The sequence below is a fragment of the Anabrus simplex genome, chromosome 2 (genome assembly GCF_040414725.1).
Source record: "Anabrus simplex isolate iqAnaSimp1 chromosome 2, ASM4041472v1, whole genome shotgun sequence".
NCBI classification, from domain to species: domain Eukaryota; kingdom Metazoa; phylum Arthropoda; class Insecta; order Orthoptera; family Tettigoniidae; genus Anabrus; species Anabrus simplex.
In genome coordinates, this window is record NC_090266.1 from 341,809,495 (window position 1) to 341,828,356 (window position 18,862).

The window sequence follows — 18,862 nt, forward strand, 5'->3', positions numbered from 1 at the left end:
AAAATGAAATGTTTTCTTTATTTTTAATACAGTGCATTAGAATTATATATTTTTCTTTCCATTGATTAATTTTCTTACATAAATAACAGCAGAAAATATCCACAATTAATAAAGGGCAGAAAAGGCATTAAACTAAAATACGTATAAAAAGGCACAATAATAACAGGTCCTACCATTCCCAAATGTACAGAAACATGTTTGTCTGTATGAAACACTTCGATATATCCACCCAGATAAAAAGAAGGCATTTTGCCTAACTTCCGGGCTCTCGTTATAATGTTATATATTATATTTAAACTTGTGTGTTCGACAGACTGGAAGTGTGGCTTCCTTGACAAAATATGTTGCAGTGTGTCAAGTAAGAACCAAACTGACTTGTTCGTACTATTTTGTGACTTGGGCTGCACAGCTATGAAAGAAGTTATGATGAATAAAGAAAAGAAACATCAGCAGAAAATTCAAATTGCATTTGAGTAAAAGTGCCTTTCTTTGTAAACTCTCTGTCTAGCTTCTTGTTTAGTTTCCTTACCTGAAGGTTTAACTGCATATTCATGCATTTTAGCCAAATTATGACTTTCTATAAATGCATCAACAATGTTTTAAGGAACTGGAATTGTGAATGTTTGGTTTGATGCCTATTGTTCCCACCAAATATCCAACTTTTAATAAACTACTGCTTATATATGTCTGTTTCTTGTAATGTTGCTTCAGATTATATCACTAGAATCATGGCAATGGAAGAATCCGTACAGCAGGTAATCATGCAGTCCATTCAAGAACTGGAAAATAGCAACCATGGCTCTGGTTCGTCTAGTTTTGCAATGAGCATTGGTTTGGATACGGAGAAACTGCTACTGGAACTTGAAATGGCTACTGATGCAAGAGATCAAATGGCACAGCGTTGTCATGAGCTAGATATGCAGGTAAGGAATGGGTAGCAAATTTATACTTCATCTTAACACTCTCAGGTCCAAGCCCATATTTTGTACTTGTCCCCAGAATCCAAGTGATTTTAGTAATTTTCAAAAAATGCCTTCTTTTTATATACTCTGTGTATTTTAACTTGTGATTCACCATTTGGAAAGTGCCATCTATCCCAATTCAAGCATTCAATTACTGTAGATGTCTTGTTATTTCGAGAAATCATAACAGCGAAAAAGTTACTCACTATAGTGAATTGTCGTTATATCCAGTTTTTCGTAAAAGTTGGAATATACCCACACACATTAAATGAAAATCCTCAGCCTGTTTCCAGTCATTCGACTGGCTCAGGAATGGAATGAATGAAGCCCCCATTTAGTGGCAAGGATAGGAATTGTGCTGGCTGCCGAAGCCTGTTGCACTCCTTTGGGGCAATGTGTAATGAATGACAGCTGAAATGAAATGATATTGGAGAATATTGCTGGAATGAAATATGACAGGGATAACCGGAGTACCCAGGGAAAAACCTGTCCCGCTTCTGCTTTGTCCAGCACAAATCTCACATGGAGTGACCAAGATTTGAACCATGGAACGCAGCGGTGAGAGGCCAGCGCGCTGCCGCCTGATCCACGGAGGCTTCCCACACACATTAAAATAGGTATGAAATGGCAATCTGTTTTTTCAGAACTTGCCTCTTTGGCAGATTATTTCCGTACAACAACTTACTCGTTCGTTATTTTTCTCATTCCGATACTGTTTGATTGTGTATGTTCAATTGCATTCTTAAAAATGGTGATAGTATCACTCCAGGGGTTTCTGTGGCAAACATTTCAGTGTTGTCATTCAAACATTGTCAGCTAATCTAACTTAACCATGTATGTATCATGAAAGCAGTAGAGTAATGGTAATATTTTCCATGTAAATTTACATGGAAGTAGCCTTTCTGTAATTAACCAGACACAAGAAGCTACAAGCTAACCTCTGAAATCAGTGATGCACTCTGCCGTATCTTGAGGTGTATCATTTTCTTACTTAATTTCAGTATATAGCATTAAAGTTAAATAATCGTTTTTCTTCAGCCTGAATTTCTATGAAGTTAGCAACTGCTGTCGGCCACATTATTTATGCATTTATTACAAAAGCATGCTCACCACTTTAATTTCCAATTTTGTTTCCAGTACACCGGTCGATGGGTATTAGAAATTGACTCAGACATCACCTTCGAATATCTACAAGAGGGCTTGCTACTGCACCTCGCGAGAAAATATAAGCTCCGTGCACTGATAGGAGAAATGCACCGCTGCACTGGGAGTGGCGAACGTTGTAGGTTTTTGCGTTTCACCGTGCACATATCCGCTGTCTCGCCACGTGCTGCCATTGCCGATTAAATAATAACAGTGGGATTTCAGAGTGTTTTTTGTGACAACAATTGGCCACATTATTCCAAACTTGCAGAAAGTGGCCATGCAATAAATTTACAAGAAAAACAGTTCGCAGGAAAGAGCAACAGAGCAATGGCTGCAAATGTGATCAGAAAGAAACATTGGTTCACTAGATACCCTACCATTTTGTGATAGAGGCAACGTAGTAATTTATGTATTAGTAGTGGAGATAACAAGATTAGTTTTCATATACACATTCAACAATGCTGTCTTCAGAAAAATATCCTTGGTCTGTTTCTAATACGGTATCATGCTAGCGTAGGTTAATGCTGCTAGGGAGGCAATTAATTTTAAACATAACCATGTTTTTCTAAGGAAGTCCTTGGTAACAATCGTTATTATTTCATGAAGGTGAATAACTGTTTCCATGAAATGTAAGCATATTTCAGCTGTTGTTTATGCAGTTTGCTCAGAACATGTCACCTCGCGTAGGCTACTGATCGACCGTGTGAATGGTCTCGACCTTGCATCTCAAACATAGGAAAAGAGAACTACAACAGGGGAAAGAGAGTAGATGATCTTTTTCTGATAAAAAGCCTCAATTCCTGATATTGAAACTGCATGTACACTATCAAAAATTATGCATGAGAAGAAAAGTTCAGAATCACTTAAAGTTGCCAATAAGTGACTATTTATATTGTGTGTCTGTATTTATAATATGAAGTCCACCTCTGTAATATAACTGTTGGTGGTACTAGCTGGCTTCCGCGGGGGCCCGGGCTTGAATTCTGACACTGCCAGAAACTTAACATTGGCATGAGGGTTGGTATGTGGTTAAAACGATGCAAGCAGCTCATTTCCATTAGGGGTGTGCTTGAAAAGAAATGCAGCATCCCCGGATGAGGACATGAATGTACGGATTTAAAATACAGTTATTTCTGTGAACTATTGATATTGCATAATGGAAGCCTATTTGTGTAATTTTATTTGTCTACTGCCTTTCCAAATCCAGTTCGTTAGTTTGTAACGGAATACTATAAAATTTCACTCTTTGATCTGTAGTATAGTAGGTATATTATTACTATTATTATTATTATTATTATTATTATTATTATTATTATTATTATTATTATTATTATTATTATTATTATTATTATTATTATTATTCTACTGGCTATAATTGAGACTATGGCAAAACAATACAATGTGTGTCTATTATGATGTGTGTGATCCTAAAAAGATGGCCTACTGCAGCTTGCTTTGCAAATATAACATTGCTATAAATAATTTGTTTCTAATTGTTAACCTATTTGTAAAATGGTTAAAATACATTTTGTAAAGAGTTATTTTGTATTACTGGGTGAGTTGGCCATGCGGTTAGGGGCGCGCAGCTGTGAGCTTGCATTCGGGAGATAGTGGGTTCGAGCCCCACTGTCGGCAGCCCTGAAGATGGTTTTCCGTGATTTCCCATTTTCACATCAGGCAAATGCTGGGGCTATAACTTAATTAAGGCCACGGCTGCTTCCTTCCCACTCCTAAGCCTTCCCAATCCCATCGTCGCCATAAGACCTATCTGTGTCGGTGCGACGTAAAGCAAATAGCGAAAAAACAATTATTTTGTATTAATTAAAATGTGTAAATTCCGAATTACTTCTTGCGATTTACTGCTATGTTCCATAGTCTTTTCAAATGCATTTCATAAGGTCATGAAGAAAACCTTTGTATCACAGTATCTATTAATGCAGCCAAACAACAAGCATATAGTTCTGCCCGAACGTTATGGTATTAAAAATAATCATCTGAAGACAGCATTGTAAAATGATTCTTCTTCTGATTCTCCTTCTTAATATATTTTTTGGGTTCTGCTTGCGCATTATACCCAGCCACTAGTTGTTTTATCGAGTAAAGCCAAAACTATGAAGGATGATATATTAATTGTAAAAGGGGGTAAGATAAGAAATTAGCTGAACAAAACATATGTAGGTATCATATACTGTACTGTGTCAAAAAAGAAACAAAAATTGGGATAGAGAATGTACAGGGACACAAGTTTCTACTCTTCACGCCAGTGTGATCCATCACGGTGGCAATCTACATCACAAACATGACCGAATCAACACATAGGGAATGTGGTCTTAATTCTAGACAAAAACATAGAAAGGGATTCAGCGATACAGGACCACTGTAAAATGATTGAATATATGTATGTAAACATCACACATATTCCAGCTTCTTATGATCAGCTGTTGATGAAGGTGCCCCTAAGTAGTTTTCGTAATGCCCACCCGCAGCAGCACATTGCTATATGCACGGAGCCTGTACCGAAGATCGATCACATTCAATATAATAGCTGGAGTACATAAATATCAGTAATGGAAAAAATAACTTGCACTTAATTACTCGTAATAAGGGATGCCTCAGTGATAGGAATTTTCGGGGGACAGGAAAAAACCTGCCATTACAACGGTGTTCTCGCTATATGCCATACACGCTATAGCGGACATCTACTGTATTTTGAATAGTGCAAAAGTATTGATATGTTCTTTATTACTATGTACACTGAAAAAATTAAAAGTGATTTCAACCTATTTGTTTCTCTATTAATATCAAATGCAGATTAGGAAAGTGATAAAGCTACACATTAACTCATTTATGTTACCTACATAGTCACAAGCTATCATGTTGTTTCTTGGTGTGTGAAATTGTATCCCTTATCGACATTTTCATTACAAAGCGTAGGCCTAAGCTTTGAAAAGTGATATTCAGAAACTCTAGGATTTAGGCCTACTCAAAATTATTTATGGTACATAATCTTCAAGCACTCGTGTCAGGTCAGGATCACTGTGCTACTGTATGTGACCGTAGGCGGTATTACCTGCGACTATCTGGCTGAGGGTCAAGTGGCCATTACCAATCTCAACACCCAAAGGAGGGACCTGTGGCTGTGGCTGACGGTGTCCTCCCTTTGGAGGCTCCGTGAAGCCTTTGTGTTGGAAATGACGCACACATTCGCCAGAAAGGTCAGTGGTTTAGATGGTGGAAGAAGACCCCAGTCCCAGTGGCAGATAATACAGAACAACTTCCTCCTGTTAGCAACGTATGTGTACTTTATTGAAGCGGTTGCAAAAGGCATCTGTATTCCTTTGGAGCGGCCCAATGTTACACCTGGCAGTAGGTGTAAAGTGCCTCTTGGAGTGACAACTCCACCTTAATAGTAGCCTAAATATGAATATGGTACTTTTAAACTTGCCTTGGAAAATTGTATGGCATACCCTGCAAGCAACCAACAATTCCATGGGTGCTGGGGGAACTGTGAAAATGGGTGACCTGTAACCAAATTCATGAAGGTGAGCATAATCAACCTTATGATTCTGACAGGAAAAGTGGAAGAACTGGTGGATTTTATGGAGAAAGAGGGTATAGAAATGATTGGGTTGAGCGTAGTTAAATTTAAGGGGAAGGGAAGGGAAAGAGGAAAGGATATGCACTATACTAGAATGGTGGCCGAGGGGGCGGAAAGTGGAGTGGGTCTGATAATTTCAAAAGAGCTGGAGGAGTATTTGGACATGGGTAGAGTACATCAGCAACAGGATAATGAAAATTAGACTAAGAATGAGAAACGAAGTGTAAGGAATTAATATAAGTATATGCAATTACAGACAGGGAAAAAAGAGGAAGATAATGAGGAAATCCTGAAGTAACTAGAACTGGAAATAACTGATATAGAAGTGATTATAATGGGAGATTTAAATGCACAGGTGAGAAACGAAAGACAAGGAAAGGAAGAAGTAATCGGACCATATGGAAATGGGAAAAGGACTGAAGAAAGAGAGAAACTATTTGAGTTTTGTGAGAGGAATGGAATGATTGTGGGCAACAAATTATTTGGAAGGAAAACAGCAGGAAAATTACAAGAAATGGCTGGGTTGACAGAAGAATAAGTTCGGTAATCGATTACTTTATGGTGTGAAGGACAAATCGCAAACAGTTGATGGTTGCAACAGCTTTATCAGGGTAAGCATTCGATGGACGTTAAAGTTGTGATTACAAGATATTAGAATCATTCCGTATTGACGGTTTTCACTTTACAATGGCGAAAAATGAGGGTATCCTCCTATTCAATACATCATATATTCCGTCATTAGACGGAGCAAGCAAATTCAGACATGTTTCGGCTCGCTTGAGCCATCTTCAGTGAAAAAAAATTAGGGGGGTTGGAATAATTTACATAATATAAGTTGAAAAAATGCTAAAAAACATAATGAAAGAGCAAACATTTAAATCTCCCATTATAATCACTTCTATATCAGTTTGCTCTTTCATTATGTTTTTTAGCATTTTTTCAACTTATATTATGTAAATTATTCCAACCCCCCTAATTTTTTTTCACTGAAGATGGCTCAAGCGAGCCGAAACATGTCTGAATTTATTTGCTCCGTCTAATGACGGAATATATGATGTATTGAATAGGAGGATACCCTGATTTTTCGCCATTGTACAGTTGTGATAGCAAAAATTATAGTAGAAGGAGGGGGGAATGAAAGGAGATATGAGACAGTAACATATAAGTATGGAAATTAAAAGATAGAAATGTACAGGAAGAAGTTTTGGAGAGACTGAAACAACAAATTCCAGTTACTGAAGAAGGAAATGTGGAAGATCAATGGTCCATCATTTAAATTATTTAAAGAAAAATTATCTGAAATTAAGCCGCCGTGGATTCAAATGTGAACAGTAATGATATGGAATAGATAATGTAATTTCTGCTACCAATTTGTAACTCTTACTAATTTGTAAATTTGAGTTATTGCTAATGAAAATAATATGAGAGAAGGAAAAAGATTTAACACTAGGACCGCTGGAACATACTCTATACCTAGAACCGCCGATGCGGTCATTTTGACCGCTGTATTCTAATTATTATTTTTCTTCTCAATACGTATAGTAACTCATTATCAGCGTTTCAAATATGTATTACTAAGTTTATAAAACATTAATTATGGGATCTAACATGGAAAAGATTCAAATTGTTTAATAGTATTACAAATGTAATATTTTCCTCATTTATTACAAAGACAAAAACGTTTCTATAAAACACACGTATCTAATAAACAAACGTTGTTTTTACTTCAAATTCTTTTAGTACAAACGGTAAAATAGTTATTACTCATTGTCAGAAAATAAAATTACTGTAACATTACATTTAGTGCAATTTATGACCTGAAAAATGTTCGCCAAATACACGTACCACAACATATTTGTCTCTTTCTTTTTCTTCAGTGTATTTGCACACGCTGATGCAATCCTGCGTCTTTAGAAGCAGGAACTACATACCACGACCTTAGTTATGTCCTTTGAGCAAGAACCACACACTCGCTGTTTGCACTTTCTGCAGGTAAAACGTGTCTTATTCCTGCATTTCCTCATTTGGCATTGCCTATTCTGTACATTTCCTTCCATAGGCTTCCTAAATTCGGGTTCTGTATCCACATACTTAGGTTTCGATCCCATGTACTCCACACGAAGCTCCACTGCTAATTTCAGGATGTCATTTCGGAGACTGATCTTCTTCCCTGTCAGTGTTTGAAAATTATCCAGGAGTTGAAATGAAATGACGTATGGCTTTTAGTGCCGGGATGTGTCCGAGGGCCCATGATGAAGACGACACATACACCCAGTCCCTGTGCCAGGGGAATGAACCAATTTTGGTTAAGATTCCCGACCCAGACGGGAATCAAACTCGGGACCCCAATTACCAAAGGCCAACATGCTAACCTTTTAGCCATGGAGCCAGACATCCAGGAGTTGATAGCTGCCAAGTCAAGAATATTATGAAATACATGAACAGGCCATTTTCGTGTAACGGATCGAACAGTATATTTTCTCCCCATTTGATCTACTATGTCCGCATCATATTTTGTATTTTAGTAGAAGTCTTCTGTTTCGGGAATCCTTTTGAGATTAGCTTGAAGTTCAACTTATGAGTGCATAGTACTGTATACAGCGACGATCTTGTTTCGTTTTCGTTGATAAACAGTAAGTGTGTCATTAGAATATTTCAGGAGAGCTGAGTCGTAAAGACTAGCTTTCATAGCCTTCAGAGCTTTAGGAATTTCTCTCCTTGATCGCCTAATGGTTCCAACAATATTCGTACCATTACTTTTCATCTTCTAACCAAGTTTCACTGTTGCAAATAAAGTTGTCTGTGGTCACTTTTCGCCCCGTCTTTTGAAACCGTTCCACCAACTTCATTACTACACTTTCGGGTAGAGCGTTGTCATGTGGTCTGAGATCGTCTTTTCCTAGGTAAGGAAACCCATTGCACGTAAATTTTGAGTCAACGTCCACAAGAAGCCAAAAAATTTCAGTTTTATCTGGTTTGTTGGGCATGTACTGTAAGAATGGATACCTTGTTTTGCTTGGAAGAAGCTGCTCATCAGTAGGCAGATTTTCACCTGGAATGTAATACAATTGACAATTTTCAATGAATTTGTTCCATACTTTTGATACTGACGCAAATTTATCAGTTTTCAAACGTTCTAATCTTGTAATTCTGACGTCGAAACGCAAAAATCTTTGGATTTCTCGAAAACAGTTCCTCCCCCTTGTTTCACTGAAGAATGGTTGCCCCCACTTTTTAGACCAGAGTTCATCAGGTTTAGTGCTACTAGGTCCAAGTACACCACGAGCATACAATAAGCCAATGAATGCCTCTAGTTTTCTAAACTTATACTCCACAATTTATCTCCTAAAACGCGTTTTGCTTCAGTTTCCGTAGAGTGTTCGATGTGTTTCAATATAGATTCATCAATAAAAAGACTCCATGCACACGCTACACTGTCGTCAGAAACATAACGCTTTGAGTATGGAGTAGATCCTGTATTTTCTTTCAAGATGTTGTGACAAGCCATCCTGCCAGGTGTAGTCTTCACAAACTCTCCTACAGTCCACTCCGTGTTGCCATCTGTACCTAGTAACGTATTACTTGGTCCTGGGAGGCTTGTGTTGATGCGTCCCTTCTTTTTTTCCAGCTTTTCGTATTGCATTTTCTACTGCGGGAATAGAACAATCGAAAACTTTCAGTTCTCGGGCTACACCAGGCATAATTGCAGTCTAGATGCTGAAAATTAGTACCAAGGTTGTAATGTTGACATCAAAATAACGTATATCATTAGGGAATTATGACAGCGGAAGAATGTTCGCTACTCTCAGAGGAGAGTGACCTATTAGCCGCCTTTAGAAAAATGAATACAGAAGAGAATGAACAATGGTTGTAGATAGACTATCACATTCATAGTTGTGCTTACATTATTGCAGGGAGAAACAACCGTTATCTCAACCAGAGGAATAAGCAGATGTTCTAATACATTTTAGTATGATAATCAATACAGCGGTCAAAATGACCGCTCCGGCGGTTCTAGGTATACTCGTTTCATACGTCCTAACCAATGACGCAAAATTAATTACATTTAATACGGATGATTCTGACCGGTAATCAGGAAAAGTCACTGAAGCTGTTTGCAATACTACAGAAAATGTGGTCAAAATAAGGCTTTGAAAACGTGTAGCGGTCATTTTGACCGCTCCGGCGGTTCTAGTGTTAAAGAGAGAAAGTGCTTGTGGCAGAATAGCTGAAAGATAGACACCCCATGGTGGAATGAGAGGGTAAAGAAAGCAGTGAAAAATAAGAAAGCATGGCATGTATGGAGTAACAAATTTTTGACGTTTTTGGAGACTCCGATTTGCCGGATTTTTGTCCCGCAGTCAATATACCAAAATGAGGCTGACGTATTCGACCACATTCAGATACCACCAGACTTGTCCTCCCCAGGTCCGGACACTGCAACAACAATTTTTGTACATTGCTTGCGCTTGTCGGCCTGTCCCTGCTCATTGCGGAGACAATAGCATGTATGCTTTTTTAATTCTCTCTGTATTTAGAGCTGAATTTAACATCTTGGAATGTGTTTATGTGTATATATTACATTTGTAAGGAAAGTATTCAGGGTACCTCATAAGAAAGGCCGCGTGTTTCTACAAAAATTGCTCACAAACGTAACTTCTTTTTGTAGCATCTTACATCTCAGAGTACAATACTGTGATTGGCTAGTGTACCTAGCGCTGCTCTGCAGCAGAACCATCCAAACAGGTTAAGTGAGCACACTTTCTCTTCCACATTCCATAAATACAGTACAGCCTAGTTTCTCTGTGCCTGCCGAGATAACAAACGTTTTATAAAGAATGTGATATGGAGTGATGAATGTAGCTTCATTCGGGAAGGTATTTTCAACCATTACAACAGCCATTATTGGTCTGCCACAACCCTCATGTCGCCCGTGAACGTGGCTTTCAGGCACGCTTTGGCATAAACCTCTGGGCTGGAATCGTGGGAGGAGTGCTTTTAGGCCCTTACCTATTGCCGGACAACTTGAATGCGCCCCACTATTGTATGTTTCTGGGCAATACGTTGCCTGACACTTTAGAAAACGTTCCACTTGGTGTTTGGCGACAGCAGTGATTTCAGTATGATGGTGCACCGCCACACTTTGGAATGACTGTGCGTAACTGGTTAAATGAAGAGTTCCCAGATAAATGGATTGGTCATGGAGGTCCAATGTTCTGGCCTCCACGTTCCCTGGACCTCAGTCCACTAGATTTTTATTTGTGAGGACACATGTTCATAGTACTCCCCCCATGGATGTACAAGACCTAATAGCTCGCGTGCATGCTGCATCAGCAATGGTGGATGCAGCTGTGTTGCGTAGGGTCCGGCAAAGTATGCTCCAGCGAGTGGCGAAGTGTTTGCAAATGCAAGATGGTCACTTTGAACGTCTGCTGTGAAGTGAACGTTGCTCGTAAGTGTACGTACCGGCTCTGTGAAGATAAGACTGGACGTCACATGTACACTATGGAATTATTGTGCGAAGCATAATGGGCAGTCCAGTGTAGCCTACCTACTGTACTGTATTGTGTTTCCTTGTACCACACTGGATAGAGACGATGCTACTGTATCCACTGTTATGTTCTATGTATTGGCTTTATTTGTGCCATGGACGAAACAAAGTGGTCGTTTACATCTGTAAGCAGTTCATGTTTGAATGTTTAAATAAAGGTAACTGTAACGGTAAGACAGAACATAGTATATTGCATAGTGGAGGTGTACATTTAATACAGTTTGATACATTAACTGAAAAAAAAAATGGCACGAACGCGACTTGAAGAAAATTATTACAAATGCGTGGGCGGTGTCGATTACATTATAAATTTGGTCGTCACCAATTAAGTAGCCTGGTCGTCCTAATTCTGCTCAAATTAATAAGTTGAGAGATGTACCTACCATTCCTTCTCAAGCACCAAAGATGAAATATAATGTTCCAATGTCCATATGATTAGTTGAAAAAGTCATTGTTGCGGCATTTATGGCATTACCTCATCTCACTGAGCTAATGAGAGAGCTCCAGCAGAGCGCAGAGTTCATGCGATCTGTGCTTGGCCATACTACACGCCGTTACAGCATTGCCAGAGCTTTGTTTCTTAACTCGCATTTCTATTAAACCTCTTGGTGGGACTAGGTTTTTCAAGATAAACCATTGTCGTGAATTTCGACGAGGAACCACATGCCGACCTCCACGTGCAGCATTTTTTTGTTCACCCTGTATATAAGAAAACGTAAAGGTCCAATAATACTGCCTTGAAGAATTCCCCTCTTAACTCATTGCAGACCGTGGACGGCGTAAGACGTTTAAGCTTGCTCCTATGCTGCGGGCCGTGGACGGCGTAAGACGTTTAATGTTGCACACGAAGCAATGCTGTTTATATTCGTCATCTGTGCATTCTTACACCTTAGTCAACGTTACTGGTTGTAGCAGGAAGTTGGTTGACCTTTTTGAGATAACCCTCGTGTTGAGTGTTTATCTTAGCTGTTTTAGCGGGAATATCTCAGCACTTCTTCGTGCGTCAAGACGGTACTTGAGATTCCAATGCAGTGCGTGTCGTTCTTACCGAGTGTAGTATAATGGCTTATAAAACAAAGTTTCTTACGGAAGATTAATTATTAGATACTGTTCACAATGATTATTCTGGTGATGAACTTACTCCTGAAATAGACTCAGATAGTGAAAGTGAGAGTGACGAGGAAATTCAGATTCCTGAATCCGATAGGCCTATAGAGAAAAGTGAAGTGCCGTATACATTATCATCCTAGTTATTGTCCACCCGTTCCACCATTTACAAAGAATTGAAGTATAAACGTTCAAATAGAAAATAAGCAGGATATTTTGAGCTACGTGAGTATTTTCATGAATGATGAATTTTAACAGTATGTGTGTGAGCAGACTAATCTATACGCGAGTCAAGTGATAAGTGCAGTGCCCCGGCCTTTCACAAAGAATTCGATCATGCAATCGTGGAAACCGATTAGTCCAAAATCCTGATATAAAAATGTACTGGACCGAAGACCCTGTTTTTCATACTCCGATATTTTCTAATACAATGTTCTGAATACGCTTCCTTCATATTCTTTCATTTCTTCACTTCGGTGACAGTAATCATTATGTCGAAAATACAGATAGGCTGTATAAAATTAGACGTATTTTGAAACCTGTGACACCAGATATCACACCCTAAATATTTACTAGAGGTAAGCACAAAGTATCATTTATCTAACATTTATAGTTTAGGAGTAATTGTAAATTTTATTAAGTGATGCACGTCAAGAGGGCCGGGCATGAAAATGGCTGGTCCAGGCATTCAAGTGTCCTGCTCAGAAGCAGGTACTGAACGTGTTAATTATTACAGGGTCAGATAAAGTTTCGCCTACTCTAATTCTCTGAGATCTATTTTCTAGAAATATAGCAACCCATTCAGTCACTCTTTTGTCTAGTCCAATTGCACGCATTTTTGCCAGTGAAATGAAATGGCATATGGCTCAGTGCCGGGAGTGTCAGAGGACAAGTTCGGCTCGCCAGATGCAGGTCTTTTGATTTGACGTCCGTAGGCGACCTGCGCGTCGTGATGAGGATGAAATGATGATGAGGACGACACACACACCCAGCCCCCGTGCCAGCGAAATGAACCAATTAAGGTTAAAATTACCAACCTTGCCGGGAATCGAACCCGGGACCCCTGTGACCAAAGGCCAGCACGCTAACCATTCAGCCATGGAGCCGGACTTTAAAGGTACAAAAGTGTCTGCACAGTTTTTCTGCAGAAAAAGAAAGTACATAAGATGCAACAAACTTGAATCTTGTTAACGGAAAGGTCATCTATCGGGTGGTTCACCAGCCCCTTGCAATCCCATTGTATGCATCCCGCCGCTCCCACTACAGTTCCGAAATACATCAGTCCCTCTCCCCAAACTGGGGCAGTACAACAAGATGTGTGGCTACAGACTAGAGGGGTGAGCACCACTATTAATTCATTATGGGTATCTCAAATGAACACATAAAACAAGCACAGACACAAAGAACACGCACCCCATGACAGGTGGTGCACAGAAGGAGGTATAGTATAGGCCGGGAACCGCACGCCGCACATCAAGCCCTGAAGTAGCTCACGTGACAAGGGTGCGGTGAGAGACATGACAGTGGACAGTGCTTGAAGGTTTGAATCGCATGCAAGTGTTTTTTTATTTTATTTTTATGCTGCCAATTGCCTGGGATGTGGTAAGGTTGCATTTGCCAGTGCTCTCCCATGATCACCCTATGAAATGCCTTAGATAGGTCAATCGCCGTACAGTCCATTTGACCTCCTGAATCCAAGATATCCGCTATATCTTGCTGGAATCCTACAAGCTGAGCTTCAGTAGAATAACCTTTCCTAAACCCAAACTGCCTTCTATGGAACCAGTTATTAATTTCAAAAATATGTCTAATACAATCAGAAAGAATGATTTCCCAAAGCTTACGTTCAACACATGTCAAACTTACTGGGCTGTAATTTCCAGCTTTATGTCTATCACCCATTCCTGTATACACAGAGGCTACTATAGCAACTCTCCCTTCAGTAGGTATAGCTTCTTCATGAAAACAATAATTAAATAAGTACTTTAAATACGGTACTATATCCCAACCCTTTGCCTTTAGTATGTCCAGTAAATTAAATTAAATTCTTTCAAGGTCCACCTATTCAATACAATGACGTTTTATTGTGATTCAATCACATGTCAAATGGTACTAGTTTCGGCATCTATGTGCCATCATCAGCCTTAAGTACAAATTAAACAATATATATTCGTAAAACATCTAAAACACATTTTAACACATTATAAAATACAATTACTGGAGTGATACATAAGATAAGTTAAAATTATGTTACAATTGATTGCTGTGATATAAAATTCTTAAAATTCCGGCTGTTCGTTACATAGTTCAGTCTGTGTACATCCGGGATAAGTGAATTTGTGCTGTTGTATGCTGTCTATGTGAGTGACATTTATTCCCTTGATATTAGGTGGTTCCAGGTAAGTTTACTTTGTTCATGTAAGATTGTGATATAAATAAAGATGAATTCCCACTTCAGTTTAAACCTGAAGGAGAAAATAGCCAAGTTAGACGTTGGAAGCTATGGAAGTTACTAGAATCATTAGGATTATTGAATGATGATTGACTCACCTTGAGCAGCATGTTAAACGTGTTGTTACACGGACGGACCCGGACGAAGTGTGTGGGCAGCGGTAAAGGAGGCGAGGGGAAGGAAGGAGGCGGAGCACCTGCGGGGGAATGGAACTAAGGCGGAGCGGAAGGATGGGGTAGTGGGGGTAATTGACGGGAGTGTGTATTCCGAATTACTTGGAAAATCGAACTGTAATTCGATAGTTTGGTATTTTTAAGCCAATCGATTAAAAGATCGAAAAGGATATTGGGTTTCTCGTAAATTTCGTTTAAATTATAATTGGGGTTGAAGTATTGATCGCAGTTGATGTAACAACTTTCAATAATATTCATTATGGGTCCCTTGTTTGCTGTTTGAAGAACTTCCATATCTTGTTCAATGTCGGTAAATTTGTGATTAGTGTCGTGCATATGTATACCCATGGCGGAGAAATTATTGTGCCTCATCGCGTTCACATGTTCTGAATATCTAATCATAAAGTTGAGTCCTGTTTGACGTAAGAGCTGCTGCATTCATTACATTTTACTCTATATATTCCAGATTTGGAGTAAATACTGGGGGTATTGATTGATGCAGAGTTGTGTAAAATTTCGGAGTTTCTGTTGTTAGTTGTGAATAAAATTCTTACATTGTGTTTCTGGAAAAGGTTGGTGATTTTGTATCCCTTCTACACAGTATTCCACTAACAAACAATCTCCGCTTCCTTAAACTTCACCCGTGCTGCATTTACAAGATCCCACACATCTCCAACTATGTTGGTACTTATACCTGCTTGCCTTATGTTGTTGGTACCAATGTGAAACACTACCACCTTCTCTTTCCCCTTCTCCTTCTCTTCTACTTTCCTCAACATCTGTCTCAACCTAATTCCTGAATAACACTCTACGCTGGTTCCGTTTCCTCCACACACTTTCCCCACATGTCTAACGATGGAATCCCCCATGACCAGAGCCTCAACCCTACCCACCTCATTTGATCCCCTCCCCTGCTGGTCAGCCATATCTTTCCTGACAGCTGCAGATGCTACTTCCTCCTCCCTTTTCTCCCTCCCATGACCCTGTTCCACCTGTCTTTTCCTATCCTCTACTCTATATTTCCCTTTCCTACCTTTTCCCTTCCTCCTACTTCCACACTTCCCTCTGTTGTTCTACCTAGAGTGACTCGTACCGATTTCTCACAGACACATGTCCTGAATTGTGCTCCTGAATAGAGCCCTTAACCTGCAATCTCCTTCCCCTTACAACATTACACCACCTGCTTTCTACAATGCTCCCTTTTCTTTCTATCTCTCTTTTACATCTACTTTATCCTGTACATTGAGGGAGGCCTGCCTTCCTTCCTGTCTTCTGAGAGAATCCTAATTATCTCCCTCAAACTCTCCAACTCCTGTGTCATACACCTTAATGCCTGGCCAAGGAAAAATAAAACAATGTATGTTCAAAAAAATTAAAAGAAAGAAATATTATCTAGGATAGTACACAAAGATCACACGACAATAAGGTAATTAATATACTACTACACTACAATACTACTTAGTTGTAATCTATTTTTATCCTATAGCACCTTATTAGTTGAGACCATAGCTGCTACCTTCCCAGTCCTAGCCCTTTCCCATCCCTCCGTCGGCAAAAATCTTTGATGTGTTAGTGTGATGTTAAACAAGTAGCAAAAAAGAAAAAAAACACCCTTCAGAAGAAGGAGGAGCATTCACCTGTAGAATCTACAATATTGGTAATAACATTGTTGACTGCTGTGTGGAATGTATGCCTAAATCATAACCTGGTGCTTTACAGCATTCACTCTCTATTATTAGAAGACATCCACCAATAGACAAAATGCATGCCAGTTAATATCTACAGATTTTGATTGATTGAATGAATGAATGAATGTATATGGCCTCCAGAGAGTCTTGGTGCTTCTCTTTCTAGATGACACCCATAGGCGATCTGCTGTCTGGATGTGAGATGATGATCATGATGATGATGATGATAGAAGAGGGTGTCGGCACATAGGCTACTCCTGTCGAATAACACCAAGGGATCTGCTCAGAGCTTAATGTCACCATCTGATAGAGGAATCACCTTTAACAGTGTTATACGCTCACTCTCTTTGAACACTGCAGAAAGGCTTGGAATTGAAGCCACAGCATTCTGATGGTGATATTTTTTTCTGCCAGCGGGACTCTGAACCAGTTAAATACTGTGTGTTAGATTGGAAAGTCTTCACCCCAACTAGAGTATGGTTCCAATGTATGGGACCCTCATCAGGATTACTTGATTCAGGAACTGGAAAAAATCCAAAAGAAAGCAGCTCGATTTGTTCTGGTCGATTTCCGACAAAAGAGTAGCGCTACAAAAATGTTGCAAAATTTGGGCTAGGAAGACTTGGGAGAAAGGAGACAAGCTGCTCGACTAGGTGGTATGTTACAAGAATAGAACTGCCAAGTTAAAACACATTTAATTTAAATTTATATTTTCAATCTTGACCAACCTACAATCAACAATCAGTTCAAATCTCCACTTGTTGTTGACGACACATCCTCTCAACAGACACGGTACGTCAAGAACATGATATGATATAGGGGTCACATAAACCCCAGTATGTAATCCTCTTTACCAAAAAGAAGATCCATTTTAGTTTTGGACATTTTTCAAATTAGATAGATTAGGACCAAAAAACTTAACTGTATTAACTTATGTTACCCGTCTTATGAGTTCATTAATGTTTGTATATATTGTATATATTGTATATATTGGTATGTTTATATTGGTTAAAAAGGTCCCAAACCTTGACCTAAAGTTGTATACAGGCTGAAGATGCCCAAAATAATGGGTGAAACATGTACCTGACCTAAGTAAGTCTACATAAAATCATGTAGATAGCAACCACATTAAACGTGGAAAGTATTGAATAGGTGTTTTTTTATTAAATTATCCTTGATATCTATGCCTAAGTGGTATGTTCCGAGCTGTCAGTGGAGAGATGGCGTGGGAGGACATCAGTAGACGAATAAGTTCGGGTGGTGTCTGTAAAAGTTGGAAAGATCACAATATGAAGATAAAGTTGGAATTCAAGAGGACAAATTGGAGCAAATATTCGTTTATAGGAAGGGGAGTTAGGGATTGGAATAACTTACCAAGGGAGATGTTCAACAAATTTCCAATTTCTTTGAAATCATTTAAGAAAAGGCTAGGAAAACAACAGATAGGGAATCTGCCACCTGGGCGACTGCCCTAAATGCAGATCAGTAGTGATTGATTGATTGATTGATTGATTGATTGATTGATTGATTGATTGATTGATTGATTGATTGATTGACGATAATTGCCACCAGGCAAGCTAATATCTACAGATGATTGCGTGCTTAGCCTTCTTTGCCTCATCTGTTGTAATTTGCAAGATCAAATTTTGATGATGTGAATATTGGTAATAAAGAGTAAGAGAATATGTGACATGCATGTCAATAGATTAACCAGTAATTTTACTAACCTCAGTTCAAGATTCTGATACTCTTGATATGTTCTAAGACTGACTTTAAGAGAAGGGGCATTAAAAAAGCGTACTAATTAGATACGTGCATTGGATGGAGGTCATACATTTCAATTGAGACTCAAAAATTCAAAAGAATTTCAAAAGAATGTTAGCTCAAAGAAAGCTTTTAAATGTACTGTGTAGACTTCCAGTTTAGTCTCAATGTAGGCTACTGTATTATTAATTCCAACAAAGCATAAAATAGAAGCCCTCTGTAGTTAATCTGTAACAGCCTTCAGTCCCCATTATTTGAAGCACGGGAAAATTAACCCATGCATATCATTCTTGTAAATTTCGGTATTTCTATTGTTTACCAAGAGTCTTCCTCCACCCATTTTTCCAATTTGTTTAATGTAAAATGCAAAAAATAAGGTATTATTTCTTCAGAATTCTAATTATGTACATATATTTGATGT

At 38.9% G+C, this 18,862-nt stretch overlaps 1 protein-coding gene across 1 annotated transcript in view; it reads left to right on the forward strand.

Annotated features, from left to right (window-relative positions):
• The window catches only part of hook (hook microtubule tethering protein), a 277,381-nt gene that overhangs the window by 94,023 nt on the left and 164,496 nt on the right, over positions 1–18,862 (forward strand). Inside the window, exon 6 of the mRNA XM_067140736.2 lies at positions 712–923. Within this exon, the coding sequence (XP_066996837.1) occupies positions 712–923 (212 nt within the window). The remainder of the gene's footprint in view (positions 1–711; positions 924–18,862) is intronic.